This window comes from Protopterus annectens, chromosome 4.part1 (assembly GCF_019279795.1).
Source record: "Protopterus annectens isolate FY-2018-M chromosome 4.part1, PAN1.0, whole genome shotgun sequence".
Taxonomy (NCBI): Eukaryota; Metazoa; Chordata; order Ceratodontiformes; family Protopteridae; genus Protopterus; species Protopterus annectens.
This window is the reverse complement of record NC_056734.1, coordinates 840,594,348-840,622,117: the sequence shown is the minus strand read 5'-3', so window position 1 is coordinate 840,622,117 and position 27,770 is coordinate 840,594,348. Positions and strand designations below refer to the sequence as shown.

At 39.1% G+C, this 27,770-nt stretch overlaps 1 protein-coding gene across 1 annotated transcript in view; it reads right to left on the bottom strand.

The window, feature by feature from the left end:
• The window catches only part of HLTF (helicase like transcription factor), a gene marked incomplete in the record, with an annotated part of 1,324,997 nt that overhangs the window by 404,178 nt on the left and 893,049 nt on the right, over positions 1–27,770 (bottom strand). Inside the window, 1 exon segment of the mRNA XM_044070619.1 lies at positions 16,753–16,877. Within this exon segment, the coding sequence (XP_043926554.1) occupies positions 16,753–16,877 (125 nt within the window).

Here is a 27,770-nt window from a genome sequence, read left to right as displayed (position 1 = left end):
CTCGAGCTGTAAGGCAGAGAAAGTGGCAATTTTGCCCACCCAGAGGAATGGTTTACTGGCTTTAGATTTTGCAGTCTCAATGTAGTGTTGGACATTAAGTGCAGGATCTAACCAAATGGAAAGATATCTGTAGTATGGAACAGTTTTCAAAACTGCCTTTTTTCCCTAGTCATGAGATATGGACCAGTTGATCGCTTGTTTGAAAAAATGTTTACAGGTCTGGGTGGTTTCCTAAACGTTTTTCATATTCAATGTTTGCAGTACATGGACACCTATGCAGCATGCTCCAAGGAAGGTCCCAGTAGTTTTGCAGGCTACAGCACAGAACTAAAATGAGGAAATGGGAGAGTGATTCACAAGACGTCAGAGCCTACTGTGTAGGCAAACAAGCATGGTTACTATTGTGCATCCAGAAAAAAACAAAAACGCATAAATCAAAAAGACTTGAATAAAGCTAGAGGACAGCAGCATTATTTACTCTATGGCACTGAAATAGGGTCGGTCATGCAAAAAAAATGTTTGTTGCAAATTGTGGAGTTTTGGAAAAATAAAACACAAGGAAAATTCCAAATGGTGTACTTTTAATTCATCTACTGGAAGGTACATATTTCTAACACTTGTGTTTGTATTTCATTTTTACCTGAAGAGTTTCAAAGAGCAGTTGCACAGATCATTGGGAAGCTGATCACATACTAGTATGACGCCAAATCAAGGAATTATACAAGAAAGATCAACCAGGAGACATAGCCATTCTATCTCAACTAAGTCTGAGTTTACCTTTTCTCCTGAGTAATCCATATAGAACTATTTGAAAATCCAACAGGCAGCTAAAAGGACAAAAGTACCTTCAGCGTCAGCAGCAAAAATTGTATATCCAAGAAAAAAGACGCCTAGTACCACCACAGCTCTTCAAATTCACGATCTTTTATTAAAACAATTGGCAGCTCAAATCAGTAGTGTTAGAAACCCTATCACTCAGCCCCTTCCCTTTTTACTTCTTTATATGTTCAAGGCAAGACATTATTCTAGCATAATTAATGGTAGCAATTAAAGTCATAAACAGAAAGTGGAAGCCAGGTGTTTTCACTACATGTAAAGGATCTTAAAGTGGCAACAGATACGATATGCCAAGGTGAGGCTGCAACATTAAGGGGCAATCACAAATTCATGAGCCAATGATTATTTTGCTGTATTCAGATGCAATGTAAGGACTGACAGAAGGGTGTGCCCCTCCCCACAGAGAATTTTCACTATAAAGGAATAAAACTGTTGTCGATTTTTAATTATCTAGTTTTATAAGACTCTGGTTATGTAGTCTTAATTCGGCTCCAGAAGATAAGTGTGAGCTGCCTTAAATTTACAACAACTTCAAGCCATGTGAAACACTTTTATTTTCTCCTCTTTCCATTTAAAGGGGTTCAATGTTTCTGTCCTGTGTAAAATATTTTTAAGTGGTTTTGTTTAAATCTGAAAGGTGAAATTTCAGATCCTGATGATTAACGTACTCATGTCTACACTATCAAAGACATTCAGTTATGATTAAACATCGACGTGTAACAAAATACATTTAAAATAAACACTCATGACAAAATGCTGCTTTGCATGTGCATGTTAAACAATTTTCTTAATTAACAAATTTATAGTACAAAGATCTAAGTTACTGCTGACTAGCTGCTGGTATACAGATTTCACATCTCATGACTGAGACACTATATGCACAAATCAGTTAATAAAGTTTACTGTGATAATAATACTAAACAGTGGCTCTAGGAAACATATGACTGGTTTCCTCTCATTGACCTGAAGTTAATGAAATGAAACTAACCTATTCAAGGAAGTTGAAAGGCAAACACACTGTACTGATTTCAGTACAACTTCTCTGGAAATGAGGTAGCACCAGGACCCAAAAAAAGCCCTATGGTTAAGTTAAAAAAAAGATTGCAGCTAAACTGGATTTTAACAAACGATGCATTTTGTTTTACTCCTGCCCCTAACTCAGTCCTGAACAAGGTGTACATTTCTGAAATGCTGTGCAATCATTACTGATCTCCTGGCTCTGTCAGTGGGATCAAGCTGTAGGCAAACTTGCAAAGGCTATCAGATACTGAGCTAATGCTTTTAACATCAGAAGTGGCTCTGCACGGGCAGTCTGGGAAGGCTAGCTTAAATTACAAGACAGTGCGACAGCAGCAGCAGATTATAAAAATGGCAGTTCTGCTAATATTTGTAAAATTGTGTGCTGAAGTGCATTTTTGCTGATGCTATTTTTAGACGTACACCTTTTGGTTGACATTAAAATGAAAGGGCACCCATGGAAAGCAAGACATTCAACTTCATAAGTCTTACAAACAAATGCAGTTTTTTTACTTCATTTTTCTTTCCTTATTTTTAAATAACCCACGGTGGTGGTGCTGCGGTAGCATTGTCGCCTCACAATAAGACGCTGTCCGGTTCGATTCTCAGCTAGAGCGTCTTCTGCGTGGAGACATGAGTGAATGGGCGTACCTTCCTTGAAGGTTGTGTGTCAGGGCTGGTAACTCGGCATGTAAAAATCAACTACCAATCATTAGCGGACCGGAGTTCCGCTGTGGCGACCCTTAACCGGGAAAAGCCGAAAGACGCAACATTTTTTTTTTAAAATAACATTTATTTTGGGGTGGTTGGGTGTTTGGGACTCGTCGATGCAGGACAAATAATTTAATACTGAGAATATTTAATGCAGCTTTGTTTTTCAATACTTCTTTGGCAAATCTGTAGTAATCAGCAGGAATTTTACATATTTCCATTATGATTTTTCTACTAAGAAACTGTACTTTTTTGACTGGTTTCTCATGAATTTTTCAAACCTGTAAAATTCTGTGTTGCATTCAGTAAATGGCCTGATCCCTGAGATATACAATGTTCCACTGGTTTCCTTGGAGTTGTTACACAGGACCTTTAGAATTACACTGGTTACAGAATGTACTTGCCCGACTTTGCTAGATATGTGCACATTGTTCATACTTTTAACTGTTTATCATTGTTACCAGATGTTTAATGTTGGTGTCATTTATTCTGCCATTGTCAGTAAATTTTCAATTATGTCAAGATTTTGCCATTTAATTTGTAACCATATTACGTCCCCACCCCAATCATGAAGATACAGTTCCCGGCATTAAAGATGAATTCATTACTATATCAACAGTTTTGCACAATATTTTGAAGAGTTTTGGCCACTGTTTCTGAAATAATTGTGCATACAGTTTGTAAACAAACTTTTTCATGGCTAACCAAAGTCCATTTCCACCATTAATGTTTGAGAAGAATAAATAAATAAATAAAAGAGGTTGAAACAAGACAAAACCTAGTGCAACCCCAGTAGTAAATTACCTTAACCTAATCTGTGCCCTGCTACTCAACCAGTATTTTACCCAATTAATTATGTATGGAATGATGTGCTAATATTTACTATTCCCATATGAGGAATGTGTTAAATATCTTAAGATTAGAATAATCAGCAAAACAGTCTGCCCTTACTGAAATTCTGAAGACTAACTAAAATACTTAAACTAATACGAAGACTTGAGTGAATGTGTGTGTGTGTATATAGGGTCTATATTACATTGTCGAACTCACAGGAGTTTGAACGATGTAATGTCGAACCAGGAAGTTTGAAAACCAAAAAGTATGAAAACACAGAAAATCACTGTTCCGGTAAAAAAAAAAAAAAAAAACACGTACACTTTAAACTTATACTAGTGGGGGGGGCTGTGCCCCCCCCCCACTTAAATATACCAACTCCAAGATCACACCACAGTGGAGGAAATAGCAAAGCCACCCAAACGGCCCACCGATTATTTTCCCATGGGGAAAAAAATCAGTGTTCTGTGGCTTCACTATTTTCACATTTCGAACATATGGGTTCGATATTACAGACTCCTGTGAGTTCAACTTTTAATATAGATCATATGTATATATATATATATATATATATATATATATATATATATATATATATATATATATATATACACATACACACACACACACACACATATATATATATATATATATATATATATATATATATCAACACACACACACATATATATATATATATATATATATATATATATATATATATATATATATATATATATATATATATACATATATATGGATCTAGTACTATTGCACAAAATCCTACCTAAACGAAACCAAAACAACCAAACACACTTTAGCGAAAGTGCTTATGCAGGGGGCAAGGCCCCCTGCACCTCCGCTTTTATATTCTCAATCCGAGATCGCACTATAATGGGGAAAAGGGAATATTCCCACTGTACTACGATCTCACCAACGGCCATTCCCCCACGTTTTTCTTTCTTTCTTTTTAGCACACTTTTGCAAAAGTGCTTTTTCGGTGAAAAGCACTTTTGCGAAAGTGTGCTCAGCCGTTTTACATTCGGTGAAAATGCCATTCGAGGAACAGTATGGATCCCATATATAAATATTATATAGATAGATAAATATATATATATATATATATATATATATATATATATATATATATATAAAAAACAAAAAAACTGTCGGACCACAACTAGAAGAGTACAGGGACATATGCAGCAAAAACTTCAATTATTGTAAAAAATAAACGGAGCCAGTGATTAGCGCTTTCATCCCTTTAATTTATACAGGACACTCTTTTAAGTTCAAACATAATTGTTACACTATTCGGTTTAACCGTCATTTTGACTGTAAATCAACGTGTGTTATTTATGCTGCTGTTTGCAAGTCCTGTCCAGCGTTTTACATTGGTAAAACAATGAGAAGACTGTCTTCGAGAATTAAGGAACACTTGGCAGCAATTAGAAATGGAGATATGAGAAATGCCTTAATGAAACACAGTTTATTTTGCCCTAATTTTATAGATTTCAAATTTCTCATTTTACAGGGACTGGACAATTTCTTTGGTGATGTCAACACTTTATTAGAGGTTAAAGAATTAACTTGGCAGCTTAGACTTAATGCAGATGCCGCTCCAGGTTTGAATGAGAACCTGAATATTAAGTGTGCTTTGAGATGGCATTGCTAGTTTCACATTGCCTACTTGTCACTACACTGTTTCTAAGGTCATGGTTTATTTTTTGCCACTCTATATTGATTGACAGTTCAATCTCTTCTTTCTCTGTGCTTGTTTGCCATGTGACATTTAGCTCATTGAAGCACAGTTTTGTTTTAGAACTAGCTTACTGTACATTTTTTTGCCACTCTAAATTGATTGACAGTTTTATCTCTTTCTGTGTGCTTGTTTGCTATGTGACATTTAGCTCATTGGAGCACAGTTCTGTTTTTGAACTAGCTGACTGTACATTGGTTTAGAATTTTTACACACCACCCCTTTCATGTTCATTATATGATGTTCCCACTAAAATCTGTTATTTCTGACGAAGTCCCTGACACTTAATAAAGGAATGAAAGCGCTAATCACTGGCTCCGTTTATTTTTTACAATAATTGAAGTTTCTGCTGTATATATATATATATATATATATATATATATATATATATATATATATATATATATATATATATATATATATATTATTTTATTTTTTATTTTACATTTGTTGACCGGGCTAGTCCAGCTGGATATATGTCCATTTTCAGTGGAGGCCCGGGGAAAAGGTCAAGACAAAGACAATAACAGTATAATTTGGTACATAAGTTTAACATTTATAGTACAAGCCTAAGATTATATATTTTATATTTCAGTAGGAAAAAGGAAAAATTTATCTAAGAATAGATGAAAAAGACTAATACATTTGTATTAGAAATGGTGTAGTACAAATCTTTATAACATATTACAAAATTAGATACACCTAGTAATTTATGATAAGAGATACTAAGGTCTCACAAAACCTAAGAAAGAAAAACACTAGAGATCAATAGAGTATAGAAGAACAGCAAACAAGGATGGATTTCTAGTGTTATTTAACACATAGGTTGTGATACTGTATGAAGGTGTTTGATCATTCCACAGTATATACTTATTTACATGAGAAAAATCCTAAGGAAGGTTAAGCTCACTAAAAATTAGTGAGACAACACAAGATCATGATCATGGGAGGCTAGGAATTGTGGGAGTCTAGTTAATAGTTAGGTACTTAGTCTGGGTTAACACAGGGGCATAGCCAGTGTGATTTGAGGTAGGGTTTAAGCTTGCTTTTAAATAAGCTGACAGAGGATATTGAGGTTAGCTGGCTTGGGAGGATGTTCCAGGCTTTACCTACTGTATTGGAGAACAAGGTGTCACCAGCTAAGTTGTTGGATTTTGATATTTGTACAAGTAGGTTATTAGCTGAGCGTAAGGTCTTGAGGTTATTATAGGGGATGACTAGGGATGTAAGTATGGGTGTATTTTGATGTAAATACAGGATCTTATGGGCTACTATTAATTGATTGAAAAGTATTAAATTTGGCAGCTCTAACCATCCTAACTGATTCAAATTGATACAGTGATGAGTTCTATAGGAGGACCCAGCTGCAAATCTGGCAATATTGTTGTAGGAGGATGTAAGTTTACTCAGATTACATCTACATATTTTGGTATAGATAGGGGAGGCATAGAGCAAGGTAGAGATGAGGTGGGTATGAGCAATAGTAACCCTGGCTGGAGGTGTAAGAAAGGGTTTTATTCTATAGAGGAACCTAGTTTCTTGTTTACTATTTTATGGTGTTATTAATGTGAGGTTCAAAGGACAAGTTGTTATCTATTAGTACCCAGAGTAGTTTGGTGGTTGGTTCAGGAGATATTATAGTTCCATCATTTGAAGTAATAGTAAAGTTAAGTGGGGAGGTTCTGCGGGTGGGGGTAAATAGTAGCATTTTTTTTTTGGGGTTAAGGATAAGACGTCTTTGTAGGAGCCAGTTTTCAACTGTACTAAAGGTCATTTGGGTTAGTGACTGAAGTTCTGATTGAGAAGCAGAAGCGCATATGAGTGTGGAGTCGTCAGCGTATTGGATACAGTCAGTTTGAGGAATTACAGAATGAAGGTCATTTGTAAAGATGGAGAAGAGTAATGGGCCTAATATAGATCCTTGCGGGACCCCTAGAGTGACTGGGACGGGAAGATAAAGTATTTTCCCATAGTACAGCCTGTTGCCTGTTATGTAGGTATGATTGGAACCACTGTATAGTATGGTTGTCCAATGACAGGTTTTTGAGTGTGTCTATAAGGAGGTGGTGATTCACCATGTCAAATGCTTTGGACAGGTCAATAAAAACAGCTGAGGATAGAGTATCAATATTACGATTACTGTTAATATGGTTACTGAAGGATAAGAGAGCAGAGGTGGTGCTATGAAATGGTCTAAAGCCATGTTGACAGGGTGCTAATAAATTGTGATCGAGTAGGTAGGTTAACAGTTGTATGTGTATACATTTCTCCATTATTTTGCCAAAGGAGATAGAATAGCTATGGGCCTATAATTGGACAACTCTTTGGAGTTACCCTTATGCAGGGAATTATGTGAGAGACTTTCCAGATTAGGCGAATAGATCCTTCAGAAATAGTTCTGTTAATGAGGATGGATATGGGGTAGGCTATGACTTTAGCAGCTTTTTGCAGGTATTCTGCAGGTAATTTATCAGCAGACAGAGTAGTGGGTTTAAGTTTCTGTATGAGGTTACAGATAAGTGAAGTGGGCACTGGCTGAAAATGAAATTGATGAGAATTATTGGTAAAGGTTGTGGCAGAGCCTGGGATGCTAGGGGATAGCTGGTTGGCTAGGGATTGTATGGTTTCAGTGAAAAAAGTATTAAATGAGTCAGCTATTTGGATGGAATTGCTGTGATCAGAGCCAGAGGGAGAGGGAGTACTTGAGCATCCAGGGTGTAGGAGGTTATGGATACCTCGCCAGAATTTTTGGGGATTATTTTGGTTGGTTTGTTGTAGTTGGTAGTAGTAGTTTCTTTTATCGGCTAATATGGCTTTTTTTGTTTCATTTCTTAGCTGTCTGAATTGCAGATGGTCTGAGGAGCTTTTTGTTGAGCGCCATTTGGCCCATTGTTTATTTCTTTGGAGGATTTTTGTTTGGTCGTTTTGGTGAGCCATGGTGCCGGTTTGGTTCTAATTCTAACTTTGCGTAATGGGGCATGGCTGTCTAAAATGGTTAGAAATTTAGAGTTAAAGTATTTCACGGCATTATCTATTGGGAGGTATTTCAGGGGTGACCAGTCACAGGTGACTAGTTCAGCTCGAAAAGTGTGAATAGTTCTACAGATGGTAGAGTTTAGGATGACAGTTTTTGTTCTGATTAAATAGGTAAGCAAGTGATCACTTATGTCCTCAGGGAGGGTGCCTGTTTTATAGTTTAGTTGGGGGTATTAGTGAGTATCCAGTCAAGGGTACTAGTTTTGTTGTTAGTTTTATCGGTGCGGGTTGGGGATGTTATAGTTTGGGTAAAACCATATAAGCTGATATGAGTAGAAGGCTGCTCAGATATACAGGAGTTCCAGTTAATGTTAAAATCTCCAAGTATAATGGTTTCTTGGGGGTAGTTACTTGAGAGCCAGCTGAGGATAGCCTCTAATGTGTTGATGTTATTGCCTGGGGGAAGATAGACACATGATAGATATATGGCTTTGCTTTTGTTAAGCTGAACCTTAGTTAGAAGAATTTCTGCATTGTTGCAAAGTGGAGGTTTGGAGTCTAACAAGGTAACTTGTAATCCATTCTTATAAAGTATGGCTACGCCTCTTTTAGTGTTACGGTCACGTCTTATGATATTATAGCCAGGGGGTAGAACTGCACTGTCTTGTATTGATGGATTAAGCCATGTTTCAGACAGACAGAGGATGTCAAAGGAATAAACATCAATAAGGGCATGCAGGTGAGCTATTTTGTTATTGATGCTACGAATATTAAGATGAGCTATCAGGAGAGAGTTGGGGGGCTTGGTAAGTGTCTGTGTGATTGAATTTGTTGCTGTATCAGGCTGTGTAGCTGTGATAGTGGTAGGACCTGGGTTAGGGTGTATATCACCATCTAACAGGGAGTGGACCTGAACTTTTAGGATGAGTTGTAGAAGTTTAAAATTAGGTTCTTATTTTTCTAGCTAGTGGGTTACATTGAGAGATGTGATGGAGTCTATGAAATATGGCTGCTGAGTACATAGCTGAGCTGGGAGGTTGCTAACACTATGAGTGGAGCTGGGGTAAGGACAGAGGTGTGTGAGATGTGGGTATGCAGTCCTAGGAATCTATGGTGTTCGTAGAGAGTAAGTAGATAGGGAATGATAAGTATAATTAGGAGTAGTAATAAAGGTAAGGGTTTACAGGATCCTTGAGCCATTTGTTTAGGTTAAGGTGGTTAAATGTAGGGATATTTGTGGATAGAGTGGTAGGGTAATGGATAAAGGTAAATGAGTGATGGTTCTTTAAGGGGGAGGAGATAGGGGTAAAGTGAGAATATAATAGAGGTAATAGCACTTTAAGGGGAGGAGTTAGAGGTTGGTCCTAATGCATAGGGGTGTGGCAGTAGAGTATAAGTTTAGGACCATTGGGGGTGGGTGGAATTTGGGGGCAGGGTAGGGGAGCGGATTGAGCCCGCAGGGCGAACGGAGCGGGATGAGCCACAGAGGAGTTCACCCTAGGAAAACAATCAGAGGAACAGTAAGCAAAGGTAAGTAAAGCAGCAGAGGGTAAGGTGACACAATGCCTTATATATATATAAATGCATATTTTATATACATCTTAACACACACACAAGCACACACACATATGTACGAAGTCCACTAGCAAGACCTTTAAATAGATATGTGGGTAGAGATGCACCACTAGTAAGGTTTTGTCTTTTCTAAGTAGTAAGACACTTAAAAGAAAACGTTGGGGATGGATATGAAGTCTATGGTTGTAGCATAGCTAACTAACTCCCTAACTCCAAGATAAAATAACCTCAGACTCAGTAGAGGTGTGGAAAGCAATTCAAAAATAAACAAGGGGATCCAGAGGATCTTCATGTCAAGGTGTGAAGCCCTCCCTGCAAAAATGCTTTGTTGATACTGCTGAGAGTTTGAAAATTAAGCTCTAATTTCAAAAGAAAACCAGATTTTAAAAGTATTTGTACTATTACTTGCAGGTCTCGTATATCTGATAGGGAGACCCTTAATCAAGTGCAGCTATTCCTTTTTTAAATAATGCAACAAGGACACAGATCTTGACTTTTTTGGGAGTGTGTGTGTGTGTGTGTGTGTGCGAGCACGAGTGTGTGTGCAGTGCGTGCGAATGCGAGCTCGAGTGTGTGTGCAGTGCGTGTACGAGTGTGCACGCGAGTGTGTATGTAGTATGCGCGTGTGCACACGTATGCGAGTGTGTGTGTGTATGAGTGCGTGTGAGTGTGCACGTGTGTGTGCACGAGTGTGTATGAAACAAGCTTACACACATTACTGTGGGTAAAACCTCAAAATTAATCAAATATTAGTGAAAAAGTACCAATTTTTGAATGTGCCTCTGCAGACAGGGCAGTCTGTATATGAAAGCTGAGTACCAAAATACTTCCCATGGGGAAGTATTAATCTGAAGGCAACTTAAGTGTATTTTTAAGAGAGATATATCCCATCATTAAAGAGGCTAGTCACAGGAGGTTGCTTTCTGACATTTTATTAAAAAAAAAAAACATGTTTTGGATTCCAGAATGTCTTGGCTTCCTATCTACAGTTTGAGACTCAACTGCAAGCCCTGCAACTTTGAAAATTAAGGCTGAAAAGTAGATGAAGACAGTAAATGTCAGAACGTGCTATAATGCCATTAAAGCAGTTTTCCAGGAAGATGTCACACCCTGCACCCCCTCAACATAGGGCTTTGCCCGCATATCCTGCAGTACCTCAGAATAAGGTGAGCACACTAAGGTTCCACAATGTTACACAATTCCCTGCTTGCAACCTTAGTATTGCTTTACCACAAATCACCATGTCAGACCTGGCAATTTCAACAGCAGCTCAAATACTTCATAGCATACTTTTGTTCTCTTCTGCATTCATAGAAAACCTGACATACTGGAAATGATTTTTCCTCTGATTCACATTTACAATAAAATTTCTGATTACTATGCTACTGAAGTAATTATAACATACAATAAAACTAATTATTCTTTCTGCTTGTATACAACCTTATAGCATTATTTATATTCTCTAACCTTGAACTTTTCAAAAACATCTGAAATGTGCAAACTAAAAGCTTTATTTATCTGTTCCTAAAAGGGATTGTTTCAAGTATTTGTAATGTTAATACAAATACTGGGAACTGCAGACTGGCACTCAAATTTAACTAATAAAATGATGCAGCTTTTCATCTTCAAAGTCTTGGAAAAGTTTATAACTGAATATCCCAATGTCCCAAAAATGTCACTAGAAATTATGGGAAGCATAAGCCTCATTGGTGGCATAGAGGAATAAAGTCCTGACTGTGGCCCAGGTGACCTGGGTTTAAGCAACTTAGGTGCGTGATGGTGTATGCAAGAAGGATGAGCGTGCCCATCCTGTGGAAGAAGAATCATGCTAAGTCTCTCTCTACTGGAGGCCAGAGCTAACTGAAAAGATGCCAGGCTGCAGTGGACAGCAGGACAACTACAGGCATGGACCCAGGGCAGGGGACACAAAGACTATTCCCCAGTGCCTGCACAGCCTAACAGTGATATTAGCATATAGGAGAGGTGCTTAGGAGAAGGGGGAAAATTGGGCATCTTGGATGATGGCACCACTACTCCCATATGTTCAATCCTTACCTCTAGGCTGAATGTAAAAAAAAACAGAAGTCCAACCTCATAAGCTGAATTTCAGGACCTGAAGGAATGAAGACAGTTAAGGGGTGTCAAACGGGGGGGGGCACAGAGAAAATAATTTATATGAAGCATGATGACAGGGCTGTAGCTTGGTGGCGGCGTGCTGGTGGGGCAGTAGTATGGGAGCCATAAGTACAAACTTGAAAATCCTGGTTACACCCCTGACTTCGTGTGTACAAACAGTGTTTTTATCAATAAATATGCCACATCACAATTTGGCTGAATCCTTCTTTAATTTCTGATATGTCTCAGTAATACCCAAAGACTATGCCCTTTTCATTTTATGCTTATACCTAGTATTACTTTTCTGAATAAAACTGTTAAAGATACTTTCAACTAAGTCTAATATCGAACGATGCAATACCTGACCTCAAATTACCTGCTCTCAGAAACACAACATGGCTTTAAGCCCCAGCACAGCACCACTACTGCTCTACTACATTTTACCAGTATAATAAACCAACATAGAAATGATGGTCTGCTTGTGTCCACCATGTTCTTAGATTTATCAAAGGCATTTGATACTGTCTTGTACCAGCAACTGCTCATTCAACTCTCCTCAATAGGACTTTCACAATACTCCTTGTTGTGGTTTCTTAGTTACCTATCTGGAAGGCAACAAGGTGATAAATGGCAACAAACCTGCTCAGCCTTTCAACCAGTTACTACAGGTGTCCTTCGGGCTCTATTTAATGCAATTACTAATGACCTCCACACCTCCACTCACCCTGCTAGTTTAGTTCAGTGTGCAGATGACCCAACATTAACATGTGTGGCCTCAACAATAAATAAATAAGCTCCAATACATTACCCAAAATCTTTCTCATCTGTATAAACCTGGCTCAAAGAATCAAACTTCCTACACAACCCCAAGAAAACTAAGTTAATGCTCTTCCCCTCAAAAAGTTGCCAAAAGCAAATGCAATTTTTTATCATAAAGTCAGCAAATAATACTGTCACTGAAACTGTAGCTCATGGTAAATGTCTAGGAGTTATAATAGATGACAACCTCAAATATGACCAGCATATACTGTGACCCATTAAATCTACTCATCAGAAACTAGGTTCTCTTTGTAGGATCAATGGAATTCTTACAGATACCACAAGAAAAACTCTAGCTACCACCTTCATATTGCCAACTCTCTTCTACACCACTCCTACCCTAATAAACTTAAACGATACTTAAAGAAACTGGCCTCCTGCTTCAATAAAATAGATTTGCCACCAATCTCCCTCATAGGACCAAACCACTGTCATAGCTTAAAGCAATTAAATTGGCTTGAACTACACAACTACCTAACATATTCCAACTAACTAGAGCACACAAACTCATTCATCATCCAGAAGAATGCCCTGCACTACAGACCTTAATTACTGACCTACTGTCCATCAAGGGACCTCTGCTCTAGTAACTAATTCTTATTACTTACAAATAAGTAAAAAAATATTGCAGGGCACTCGCTCTACTCCCAATACATTGGTAAACTCTGGAAGAGTATCCTCACACAAATAAAACACTCTGACAAACTCAGTCATTTTAAACCACTGCTTAAATACCACCTCCATAAACAGCACAATTACCAAAAAACTGAGGGTTATGCTACTCAACGCCAGGAGTTTAAATCTCAAAATGCACACGCTTGAAGCATACCTCAGTATGGAGGACGTCGACATCTGTGCAGTAACTGAAACCTGGTTCAAGGCTCCAGAGAGCACCCCAGCACTACCGGGCTACAACTCATGCCACACGTTTTGGCCACAGAACATGGATTGAAACACAAAAGGAGGGGGTGTATCCATATTCATCAAGGATACCTACACCTCCAGGTTAGTGGCGCAGCATGATACCTCTGAGATCATCCATGTGCAACTAACAACGGGCAAATCTGCAATGCAAATTGTGGCCTGCTACAAATCACCCTCCATGACCCAGGACCACCACTCCACCTTTCTGGAGACACTGGAAAACATGAAGGTCCTACAGAACACCCTGATATTGGGCGATTTCAATTACCCTACCATTCACTGGGAAAACTACTCAAGTACAAATTCCCAGGCCCAGCATTTCCTGGAATTCATCAACTCAAATGCCCTGGATCAGCTGGTAAACTCCCCTACCAGAGGTGAAAACATATTGGACCTGGTCATCACCAACATGGGCAACAGGTATTCCACACCGGTGATCAGCCCGTCACTGGTTAGATCAGACCATAGACTAATCACTCTGGATATCCACACCCCACCACAACCCCCAACTAAGGAAACCACAGTAAAAAACTTTTATAAAGCAAACTTCACCTTACTTAAGACAGTGGTTTCACAGCCCAAACGCTGAAGGATAACGCTGCTCAAGATGCAGAAACCTTTACAAATGCACTCTGTGAGCACCTACAAGGATGCATGGATCGTGCCACCCCTAGCAAAACCAAAACTCACTCCTCTATGAGAAGGAAAACAGTTTGGTGGACCCCTGCAATAAACAGGCTATACAATAGAAGGAGGAAACTAGTTCAGAAAAAAAGCAGATCCCAAGAAGGAAAGTCATCCCTGATCAGTATCAGTAAGAAACTAAGCTCTCTCATGAAATCATCCAAGACTAACTTCGAAAGAAAAATAGCCAAGGATTTAAAAGACAAGCACAAAGCCTTCTTTAGCTATGTTAAGAATCTAAGTGGCAACTTGCAGATATGCACTGAACTAGTGCAAAATAGCACAAAATATACTGAACCTACTGATATTGTCAACATCCTGGCAGATAAATTCAGTGCAAACTTCACTCCCCTCTCACCTACAAAAGGGCCCACAACAATACCGGAAAAGTGTAATGTCCCAAAAATCACAGACGCACAGGTGAAAACAGCCCTTTCAAAAACCAAAAACACAGCGCCAATGGGACCAGACAGTGTCCTAGGCTGCGTCTTGCATGAACTACAGAACTACAGAACAAACTAACCCCCCACCTAAACACACTGTTCATCTTCAGCCTCTCCACAGGTTACGTGCCCATAAAATGGCGCACAGCAACGGTTATTCCTCTCCACAAAGGAGGGGCCACAACTGACCCCGGTAACTATCGCCCCATAAGCCTGACTAGCCTATTCTGCAAGGCTATGGAGCGCATCATCATGGAACTCATTAACAAAGACATTGGGAACCTCCAAACACTTGACCCGACCCAGTTCAGCTTTGTTAAGGACAGATCATGCCTACTAAACCTGGCTGACTTCTTCGAGACAGTCACCAAGGCCATAGACGAGGGAAAGGTGGTTCACACAGCCTACCTTGACCTCGCCAAGGCTTTCGACACCATTCCCCACTCGGGTATTACAAAAAAACTCACCAGCCTGAACATAAACCCCTACTTCACAAGATGGGTTGCCAACTGGCTTACAGACAGAACTCACATGGTAAGAATAGCAGGCTCCAGGTTCGACTCTAAACCAGTCACAAGTGGTGTCCTGCAAGGCTCGGTCCTGGGACCCCCTGCTGTTCGGCATATACTTCTCAGAAGTACAGGCAAACACAGGAGGACTATGGCTAACCAAGTTCGCAGATGACTGCAAACTGGGAGCCATAAATGACTCTCCAGCTGACACGGACATCCTCCAAAAGGGCCTTAGTGAGACAGACACCTGGTGTTAAAGTCATGGCCTCAAGCTAAATGCCAAAAAATGCATAGTCATCCCGTTTGGGAAAAACAAAACACCCACGAATTACCACATAGGTGGCAGCCCCCTTAATACAGAAGGGGTAATAAGAGATCTGGGGACCCAGGTAGATAGTAATCTCTCCTTTGACAATCATATTGCCAAAGTAGTTAGGAAATCCTTCTATGTGGCCCATCTAATTACTAAAGGGTTCGCATCTAGAAATAAAGAGGTTATAGTGCCCCCTCTACTCATCACTCATTAGACCCATCAGAGTACAATGTCCCATTTGGGATGTATCTCACAAGACACTTTCAACAGCTGGAAAGACCACAAAAGTACCTCACTAAGAGGATTACTGGCCTCAAACATATGTCCTATGCAGCCCGACTGAAAAAACTCTGGCTGTTCTCAGTGGCATATTGCTTATTCAGAAGTGATGTCTGCCTGACTTACAAAGACGTGTCCAACTCAGAAGTCATGGACATGCTCCACCTAAAGAAATCCAAGTAACTGCGAGCCATGCATTCTAGTGAGCTACGCCTTGCCACAACAATAAATAGAACATGCTGGAGGGATAGATTCCTGTCACAGAGACTCCCCATGCTTTGGAACAAAATTCCAAATTACATCAGGCAGAGCCCCTCACTAACACTCTTCAAGAGAAATCTTGATGAGTGGATGGGTAACAGAAAATACACCCCTGGGATCACTTCATTGGCTCTGTTTGACAGAGGATCAGTTAATTAATCAATGAGGCGGTGAAAGCAGACACTCTGGCTAGGCTTATAAATGCCCTCGGGCAGATAGCCTAGTATCTACCTATGAACCTATAATCTTAATCAGTCCTGATCCTGCACATGCTCATCTCAAGGTTGAGACCTTGTGTTCACCGTATGACACTTGCAAAATACTCTCACTCAGCCTCTCTTTGAAATGACAAAACAATTTTTATACATAAGCGCTGACTGTACAATCCACTAAGTTGCACATGGACCCCCTCTTTAGTAACGTTAGCCTATGTAAAATCTTAGAATGTACAAATGTAACTACTGTTTGTGTATAAATGTAAATAGAAATGAAGCTACTCTGTGTTTAACTGGAACTTAGTACAATGCAATATAAGCAAATGGAGCTTTTCTCCCTGGGCATCCAGTAAAAATGGGTATTACCCAGTTGAACTTTCCCAGTAAACAAAGACAAAGAAATAAGTAAATATCGCCAGACCTATCTTTTTTTTTCAGCCAAAATGAGAGTTCAACTCTATGTCAAATGCTAACTAACCTGCCAAACCTGTTGATGAGTCAGAACTCCGGAACAGTCGTGAGTGACAGCAGAGTTGGCGTAATCTAACCAAAACAGCAAGTACGTCTGCGTAGTGAGTCAGAACACTTCCTTCATTGACATACCTTAAAAAAGCATTACATTATGTTAATTAAAACCATGTACACTTGTAAATTTCCTTAGCAATAAAGACACAGAAAAAAAAGTCTGCAATGGTGAACATACAGATTGCTTCTTACACATACAAACTAAACTGTTCAAAGAATACAGAAAACGAATCTGCAAACCAAGAAAAACAATGTCTAAAGCGTAATCAATTAGGAATAATGCTGCCAGCCAATAATATATATGCATTCATGCTGAACCTATATTACACCTAATTAGCCACATACAATTTGATTGTTACAATTTTTGTGACAGGGTAAGTCCCACTAGTGTGCTTCTGTGACATTTATTGGAGAGACAACTCAAAGATATATAGATAATTAACACAAATGCAATATTCTGGTCCATTACAGACTAAACTCAGTTTCTACTGAAGCATTTCTGCAAATGAAAATGCAAAATTGCTGCTGATGAAAAACAAACCTAGGTCCATTCCACAAACAAGTGTTGTGCAACTAGTTACTCTGCAAAGGCCCTTCCCTTTCATCCTCTCTATTAAATATTCTTCATATGAATATCCATTGCCTTACACTACTTTATCTGAAAATGCATTCTAGGGCATGCACACCCCTTCCGTGAAATACAGTCGAACATCTGACTTCAACAGATAAGTTCTGTGAGGTACTTACCAAAACAATGCAACTCTAAGGGGCTTCTTACTGCAGATCCGTACCATGTGGGGGATGGGAAGAACATTCCCACAACTGGCCATCAGTTTTTGGATGTTTGGGGGTGCCACTTACTATCATCGTTTCACAAATTGGAAGAATGGCGTTTTCATGTACTTTCTATTACTTTCTTAGCCTTCTTAATCCCATTCTCAGCAGTCTTAGTAGTGTCAAGTACAGAAGGGTAAAAGATGTAAGAGAGCTGAATAATACATCTAATTCCCACCATTACAGAAATACTCCAAAAAGGCAAAAGGGGACAAATGAGTAAGAAATGCTATGGATCTGCTACAAGAGATACCCTCCAAGTCTGAGATGCAGTCTTTCTGTAGCCACTGATCTACAAAGGGATCCCCTTCAGTGGGCCTACAATTAGGTTCACCGTCCTTTTCATTCCAGCCAGTTTTTCTGTGAAGCTCTTATGTACAGTGGCATGCATTTCTTACAACAGTGATTAACAGTAAAATCAAGCACCAATCAGGGAGAGTGCTATGAGCTCCAGAACAGGTACACCTCTTACAAATCATTAAGGCCTTTAGGGTCAGGAGAAATGTGGTCCCAAATGTCTGATGTGGAACCCTTTCTTTAGGTAAGGCCATTTAACCTGGACAGTGGAAAACCTGAAGTGAATACCTTTCCATGCCAGTGACGGCACCTTTCATCAGTAGCTACAAAGGGCACAGGTGCAGGAAAGATAGGTTTCCATGAAATTTCTTCAGGACTGTCCAACAATTCAGGGTGAGAAACAAGGGGTCTTAAACTACAGAATCTGAGTAAGTGGTGTCTCTGTGGTCACTGATACCTCAGACTCTACTGCAACACTCACTTTCTCAAGGCCCAGTTGTGTAGAAAGAGAAAGCCTTGCTTCAAACTCTGACCACTTGTGTTTGACCAGTGACATGAACACTGGAACGACCAGGCAGAAGAAGATGAAAGTGAGTACCCAATGCTGACTAATCCCTCCTGGAGAGAGGGTGGAGGCTAGACTAGTTGCATTAGCAATATCAGTAGTAGTAGTCCAGGTGTATGGACCACAGCAAGCAGCCTGCAGTGCACAGTCCCAATTGTTCTCTGATCAGCCAGAAGACATAGCAGGTGTGGTAGCACACACGTGCTTCCTGATAACAGGTATGGGTGCAGCAGGCAACCTGGGGGGATAGAAGCGTGTACAAAAAATGCCACATCTCCCAGTGGATAACAGCATCACTCTTAGCACCTAACTCATCTCCTACAGCAATGAATGAATGTTAAACTTTCACTCCTGGGAGGAATGACTGAATTGAATGGGTGTTTCTTGAGGAGGCTTGGGAGGTCACAGATGGGGTGAATTCCCAAATACAAATTAGAAAGGTCCAAGCTGGACCCTACTGTATCTTCACCTAGGCTGTGATGGTCATTATTTCCTGATCCTTCCACATGTAGGAAGAGCTGATAGCGAAGTGTGTCCTGTGCCACGGCAATAAAGACAATCTTTTTTTTAGAAGTGCAGTCTGGTCCCTTTTCAGACTGCAGTTGTGAAAGTGTTCAATGAAGAGAGGTCACCAGAAGATGGTCATCCAGGTGGGGAAACCATGGAGCTCATTCTCCTGCAAGGCTACAGGCATCAGCGCCAAATGAAAATGTTATACAAACATAAGTTTTCAAGATACCTGCAGTTTATTCTCTTGAATATGAAAACTGAGTAGTTAACACTTCAGAGATATGCACACACATACAGTTCGGTCTAAACTGCAGAAATTTCACAGTCATTGCCATAAACCTGAAAAGCTGTCACAATGCAATAAAAACAATAGATAATAAAAAATCTCCCACAAACCGCAACTGTGGACATGATCTCTCCACCTCTCTATGCCAAAAAACCCCCACAAAAAACAAGAGTTTTCAAGGCACATGGAGTTTATTCTCTTGAGCATCCAAGCTGCAAGTGCAATACTACAGACACACTCACACAGTTCACAGTCTGCCTTAAAGGCAAATGCATCCCACCTGTGACAGGACTAACAAGAGTATAAAGTTGTCAAGGTAAAATCACTTTAGCTAGCAAACTCTCTCTCTCTGATACTCTCCCTGTGGGAGGGATAAAGACACTTTGCTGAAGTTTCCAGTAGTTTATTCAGTTAAGCAGGTAGATGGATTTGTGTTCTTGTTCTAATGCATTACATTCAACAAGTCAGTTATTTAAAGGCAGTTACTGACAATGGTGGGAGGGTCTACGGGAACTGCTTGGAGGAAAATCAGCGAGGTGGAAAAACAAGATTGCCCAAAGCTTAGAGGTTAGTCCCTTATTTGAATATTCCTGAAAGACCCATGAAAGTTTACCAGCTCAGCAGCCTGTGGAACATCATTCTTAGTTAAAGTTTTAGTTTATTTTTATTTTTAACTTTTAACAAACAAAACATGACAATACACTGAGCTAAGACTGCAGAACTATATTTAAGAAAACTCCTTCTCTTGAGCCTCATCAGGTCCATCTAATAGAGTGATTTACACTTTGATCATTGAAAATGCCTGCCTTTACAAGTCTATCACCAGACTATTGGTCTGTTTTGTAACACATGTAAAATGAGAGGCTGTCTCTGTATCGGTGGGGATCATATTCCTTACAGCCAAGTATGAAAGCTTTATTACAGAACTTTTTCCTATCACGTAATATGCGAGGCTTTGCCCAGTTTTACAGGTTCATTATCTCCTGACGTACAATATGAAAGGCTAATATTCTCTTGTATAACAAAAAAAAAAAAGTTTACATTGCCTACGTATAAGAGGCTCATATGCATTATTAATGTGACCAGTCCCCATTCTTCTTTCTTTTGATGAAGACAGCCCTTTTTATATGCAGGGGATGTAGTCACTTAAGAATATCAGCAAACTGTGCAAAAAAGATCTGAGATTCTTAAGTTTATTAAAAGTTTTTGTATCTCTGCAGTTCAATTGTTGGATTTCTATTCCATGGGCAGGACAAAGGCCAGTTCCTCAGTGGACTTAAAGGGCTTCAAGGTTTCAACAAAGGTGGAGTCATTCAGAAGCAGCATTAGGGTGGAGCAGACAGCTATACCTACCTGCTATAGAGATAACACCTTCTAGGTTTTCATACTCCTCAAAGGAAGCTTAGGGAGAGAAGGTCTCCTGTTTCCTCCCTCCTCTAGCCCCAGTGGTAACAAAGCTCAGGAACAGACATGTATGTGTAGAGTGGGTGTGCAACTGGTGTTGGGAGGCAAAAAAGGGGGTATTTCAAGGTTTGCCTACTAAAAGTAGCAAAAGGACTGCCATGAACCTGGGATTGACATCAGGAATATTCCTTAAGCGTATTATCCTGCACTAGTCCCATGAAACTTCAAAAGTGCCTGAATCTGAGGGCTTGAACCACAAACTCTAGGGTAGGAAGACAATGTGGACCCTTCCTCTCATACTGAGGTTAAAGCATACCTGAAGAGGAGGAGTCCCTGACCAAGAATACAACCACCAGCAATGTCGGAAGATATTAAGGGCTGTTCCCCTCAGGGACATGCTAGTCTTAGGGGTCCTGCTGGCGACTACCAAGGGATGCCTGGTGAGAGCTGGGGGTGATGGGGTTATTCCACACCCCTTACTATTCACTGTGAGCTCATCTCCTCTTGTGAAGGATGAAACTACAACATGTGGGGACTACAGAACAGTTTCTGTAATGGACCTACCTCCAAGAAGATTGATTAAGACCACCACTCCTTTTCTCTGGCCTTCTGATAGTTCACTGGAATGAATTGTTCAGATGCCATAGTACTCCTGGTAGTGAGGTAGGCAAGAGGCTTTTCCCTTGGATGTCTACATGCAGACCATCTGGATCTCTGTCACTTATGGTAGCACCTCCCACTAGAGATAATTAGGATGGCAGTTCATTATCTGGCAGCTATATGAACACTTACAAGAATTCAATGCTTTAGGCACTTAACACAAAAATTTGCCATGACACGTCACATTCAAGACCTTAACTATGCAAGAAGTACAAATCAAATAGCAAGCTCAGGGGGCTTATGTATTATTACATCATGATGTAGATAGTCTTAAGGAACACTTGTCACCCCCCCCCCCGCCCATAGGAGCTTCAGAAAAAAAACAGTTGAATTGAGAAGAAAAGAAGATCAAATTAAGCAGTTCAGGCCCACTAAGGAATGTATCCAGCATTACAGACATTTGTTTACTATATCTATTTTCTGTCTTTTCCCTTTTGGTGGTGGACGAGCCTTTTCATTTCCACATGCTGTCAGCTGTTAAGCCTCAGCTGGGGTGGACAGATATCTGCCACAGGCCTGTTAACCTGGTGGGTTAGGTAAAGGAAGTTTTTATGTCTTAAATGCTATCCTTTTTTGAATCTCATCACTGATGCGACTGGCTAAAGCAGGGCTTATGATCCTACTGCTTGTTAGGCATTGCCACAAACCCAACCCCCAGTGGAAAGCAATAGTCTGCCTTAAGCATGCTGCCCTGACAATTACAGAACACAAAGAAATTGCTGCAACCCTCCCTTTGGGATGGGCAATCTCATTTCAGCTTCTCATCCTTCCCCCAAGCTGTCTCTACTAACACCCAGATCAGCTAATTGAACCTGGGTCAGCTGTGATACAATCACGATTTGAGCCTTCTGTATAATGGAGCGGGCTTATTAGACTTAAAGTTGTAAGTATCTCAAAAAGCTTTCTACCTTACTTTGTGTATCTCTTGGAGGAGATATAAATCATCAGCCACAGTCCCAAGCAGAGACCAAAAAGCTTAAGAGAAGTAAGAAAACCACTATAAATGCAGACAATCTCTCTCCAAGGTCTTGATCCTCTAAAGTGGGTCTTTACTAAACAAAGCTGTTAAGACTATTCAGTAACCATTACACTACATTAAAGAATACATATAAGTTCTGAATATAGACTACAGAATCTTCACTTGCATCTAAACAAATAAGATTAAACAAAATAACAGAACTACCAATACATAAAAAAATCAATCAGGATGCATAATTCATACACTAACACTTGATTATACTAAAAGAATAAGACCACTTTTAGATTATGCAAACAAACAAAGAATTTGCAGTAATTATTAACGATCTAGGGAAACATCTGACACAGCTAGAACTTTTGTTTAATCCTAGATTATGCAAACAAACAAGGAACTTGCAGTAATTAGTAACGATCTAGGGAAACATTTGACACAGCTAGAACTTTTACTTAATCCTTTAGAATATTTCGGTTTCCTAGTAGAGTTCATTTACCTAATTAAAAGTATACATCAAGATTCGGAATTTTATGTAAAAATAGGTCCATTACTGTCACAGTATTACATATATTGAAAAAGAAACAAAAAGGATGTATCTTACCACATTTAATGTTCACTTTGATTACTTGCATGATTAGTGAAAGATTCGGCAATCAAAAACTTGAAGTTTCCAGATTTCTGTGGCATATCAAAAATTCAACTTTTTGACGATATTTTATTGACACAAAGTGACATAGATAAGTCAGTACAGAAACTAATGACTCAGATTGTTTCAAGTATCCAGAATGAAATTCAAAGAAAATTAAATAGAAACAATTTTAGTATATGAAAACATTAACACCAGTCTAAAACAAAATTAAAATTTAATTGGGATAAATTAGATTATAAAATAAATATTTAGGAATTAAAATCTCCTTGATCTTCTTCTCTTCTAGAGAGATTAATATTGAAAATTATAATATTGCATAAATGTCTATACTTATTAAACATAATAGCACCAATCCCTGCTAAAAATAATAAATTAAATAGAATGTTTTCTCTCTTTTTGTATCCTTTCAAGCTTAGGGTCTGTTTTTACAAATCATACAAGAAACTGAGAAAAGGGTGGTCTGAGTAGCCAGAGGTCACTCAAAAATTCATTCAAACTAAATAATAAGCATTTTCAAAAATATCAGAAATTACATACATAATCATTTTGTTTTTTTCCCCCACTGCAAAAATGTAGGACCTTCTTAGAGTACTACTTTATACACTATGATTTCATTTAAGGATAAGAGTTCAATGTACTGGTTAGACTGCCTTCAAAATAATCCGATGATGAAGACGAATGTGTTGACAGATAACACAGATACAAGTAATTCTGACTGGGTGTTAGTTTTTTTCAAAATAAAAGTAGTATTACATATAAATTTATTGTTAGTTCTTTTAGAACATGAAAGAGAAGCCCAGTGGCTTTGTTAGTGGCTTATCTACTATAGTCAAAGGACAGGTAAGCACTAAAAGAACCTTACAAAATATATGCAAAGTGATATTAAATAGTAAAAATACAAATACTGGGATTTCTAAGAAGCCAGCAATTTAAGTGAGTTAAAACTAGAAGCATGTACAAAATGGAATCCATTAGTTTAACTACCACCAGATTATACTGGAAAGCATTTAAGTGGCAACATTTGCAATAACTCTCATTACTCCTTACATAAAAAGTCTATGGTTTTGATAGTTGGAGATTTAAAAAAAGTAAAATCTGGGTGAGTGTTTTTTATGAATTCAAATTACTGTAAAAATATTAGTCTATATTGAAAATTTCTTCAAGACATAATGGGTGGAAAACTACCTTAACAAAAAGCTTTGCACTTGTGAATGTACCAATACCTTGACATAATATCATTTTGTAATAATTGTGGTTTATTATCTGTCACCTGGAAAGTTATTGCTAAAAAGTGGAAAAATTAAAGGTCTCCAGGATTCAATGGACTTTACTGTACTTGCCACTATATATAAACTTACCACTACACTGTATGTGTGTATAAATAAATAAATAAATATATATATATATATATATATATATATATATATATATATATATATATATATATACACACACACACACACACACACACATATATATATATATATATATATATAAACACTCAAGCGCTAAGGTCAGACTTCATTAGCTCTGACTTTGGTTGTTGGAATAGTTTAAAATCAATACTGATTGAGTACTTAACTGCTACAATATTATCTATTCTCCCATTTTGTATATAGTTTGTTACTGTTTTGAAAATTACAGCTAATAAAATGAGTGGACCTAAACCAATGTCAAGTTTCAGATAAGCAACACATTATGCCTCCTATTTAGCTGACAAGCACTAGCACTCATCGGAGAGAAAAATGTGCCATGCTGTTACCTCAAATGTATTCCCTCTTCTCAAAATGCAAACCCTGCAGCCCTACAGAATTTTAAAACCTGACATATACAACGCACAGCACTCCACATTTCTGTTCTAACAATACTATAATGTGTCCTTCAACAATCAGTCTTTCCCAACAGCTACAGCAAGCGAGTTATACAGAGATGTTACCCCTTTAAGGAATCATCATTATTCTGTAGATATGGCTACAATACCACGCTACAAAAATAAGAGTTGCAAGTACGTAACAATACCTCTGCATTAGCCATGGCTCACCCTTCTATACTAAGACTGTACCTTTAGCAGGCAATCATCTTGGCACTAACACATCTTCCTGGGTTTCAACTCATCCTCTCTATCAACAATCCTCTGCTCTCCACCTTCATCTCGAGACTGGAGAATGGTACTTTGAGCATTGACATCACTCTCAACACAGATACACACACATTCTATCCCCTCCTGTGATAAGCCAGAGAAAAATGGGCAGGATATACACAGGAAGGTGAACATGACTATGCAGCTGTATTGCTATTGTAAATGCACAACTTTTGAATATGACATTTTCTGGTTCATCCCCCTCTACTGCCAGGAACAAAGACCCCAGCAACCATAACTCGGACGACAAAGGCTCCAAAAGAGAAATGAGACTTTGAGATTCCATCCAGCTTGTAGTGCTTCTAAAAGGTTCTGAAAGAAACCCATGTATCCACTAAATATATTTTGTCTACTGAAACAATATGTAAAACTACCCTTCGGGTGTCTCCTGCCCTGAAATCATGTGTTTTTGGTTTACTGAAAACAGATTTGCCTTATGTCACAAAAAAAAAAAAAAAAAGTTAATGTAATCAGAAAACCAGTTTGCGAATACTGTCTTTGAAAATTTAGTGCTTAATTTGTTAGCAGCAAAGGAGACAAATAATAGCAAGTCTTTTTTGATCTCTTCAGTATGCTGGAGATAGAAACACAGCTGTCTGTCCATACTGAAGCAATGAAGAAGGCATTTTATTATGTTCTGATTAAAGCGCAACACCTCTGGCTGGCTATTAACTGGGAATCCTATATGACACCAAACGTACAGGCACAGAGATTCCTGGATTTTGTAAACACAAACTCCCTTGGACCAGATTGTCAATGCATCAACCAGGGATGCAACCATACTGGGTCTGGTTCTCACTAATATGGAGAGTGCTGCACACCCCCTACTGTAATGTCTTCCCCGGTAAGATCAGACCACAAAATGGTCTCCTTTGAAGTAAAAACAAAACCTGTATACCCAGCTAAACCTGGAATATTCAGGAAATACTCTAAAGCTAACTTCCTGCTAATAAGTGATAACCTGGCAAAATTTCAAGCCCCATAAACTCTGTACAAGCATGTTAATACCTGCATAGAGAGGCAGCTATACCCACCAGGAAGTAGCACAGAATTAACTCAAAAAACAAGCCAACCTGGTGGAATCACAAAATCAATAGGCCGTATAACAGAAGGAAGAAAAGTATGGCAAATAAATAGGAGGTGCAGCACCCAGCAGGATAAAAACACTGTCAAACTAAACAAACAACTCAAGAGGACAAATAAAAAGTCTACCAAAGCCAAATCTGTGGTAAATTTGGCCTCCCAGGCAAAGGACGACCAAAAGATATTATTTAGCTACGCCCACAATTTCAAAGACAATACACAATTGTGTACAGAGCTCACTGTAAATGGAGCCATCTATACTGAGCCAGAAGATATAGCAAACCTACTGGCTGATAAATTCAGCTCCAACTTTACCCCTCTCTCCCCCTCAACCTTCTCTTCGGCAATACCATGAAATATAACTCCCCCTGTTATCACCAGGGAACAGGTCTTTAATGCTCTCTCTAAGGCCAAGAAGACTGCTTCAATGAGCCCAGACAATATTTCTGGATTCCTTCCAAATAACATGAAACATGACCTATCAGGCCCTCTGGAATTGTTATTTAACTTGGTCTCCAAAGAGGTTTCATGCCTCATGAATGGAGAATAGCAACAGTCATTCCCCTGCACAAAGGGGGACCATCAAAGAACCAGAAGTCTCACCAGTCTTATATGTAATGCCATGGAAATAATTATTATGAAAATGATCAATAGTGAAAGTAAACCTCCAGACACTGGAACCAACCCAGTTTGGTTTCATCTAGGGCAGGTCATGCCTACTCAACCTGGTGGACTTCTTTGAGAAGGTCACCAGAGCAATGGCTGAGGTAAAATGGTTCACACTGCCTACCTTGACTTGCCCAAGGCATTTGACACAATACCCTACTCGGGCATAGATAGCAATCTAGCCTTTGACCATCACAGGTCTACAGTAGTGAGGAAATCATTCTATGTTCTGCAGCTTATAAACAAAGGTATGGCATTCAAGCCCAAAGAAGTCATTGTTCCACTGTATTTGGCATTCATCAGACCCATCACAGAGTACAATGCCCCTTTGGTATGCAGCTAACCAGGCATAGCCAACAACTGGAACGTGCACAGAGGTTCCTCACTAAAAGAACAGAAGTAGTAAGTAAAATGCCCTATGCAGACCACCTTAAGGCCCTATCCTTGTATTCTGCCTCCTACAGGCTTTTGAGGAGAGATTTACACCTGGCATATAGGGCATTGTCAGACCGGAATCTGATGGACCTCCTGCATACTCACAAAACAAGCCGCATCAGAAGTACCAGTTCTAAAGTCTTAAACCTTACCTGTAATATAAATAGGACCTGCTGGAGAGACAGGCATGTATCCTTGACACTACACCTTCTCTGGAACAGGAACATCCATGTGAAGCAGAGTTTCTCCCTAACAAATTCAAATGCAACTTGGACAATTGGTAAGGGAACAGGAAATTCATTTCTGGTTTGTCACTTATGTTTCTAATGGACACAGGCAACCTGCAAATGGTTCATCTCCCAGGCCCCTGCTTGCAAATGTTTCATCTCCCAAGACCTTCTTACACTTCTCAAGGGTATCAGAACTTGCCAGAGTTTTGTGATGCATGGCTAGGTTTAAAAAGGCCCTT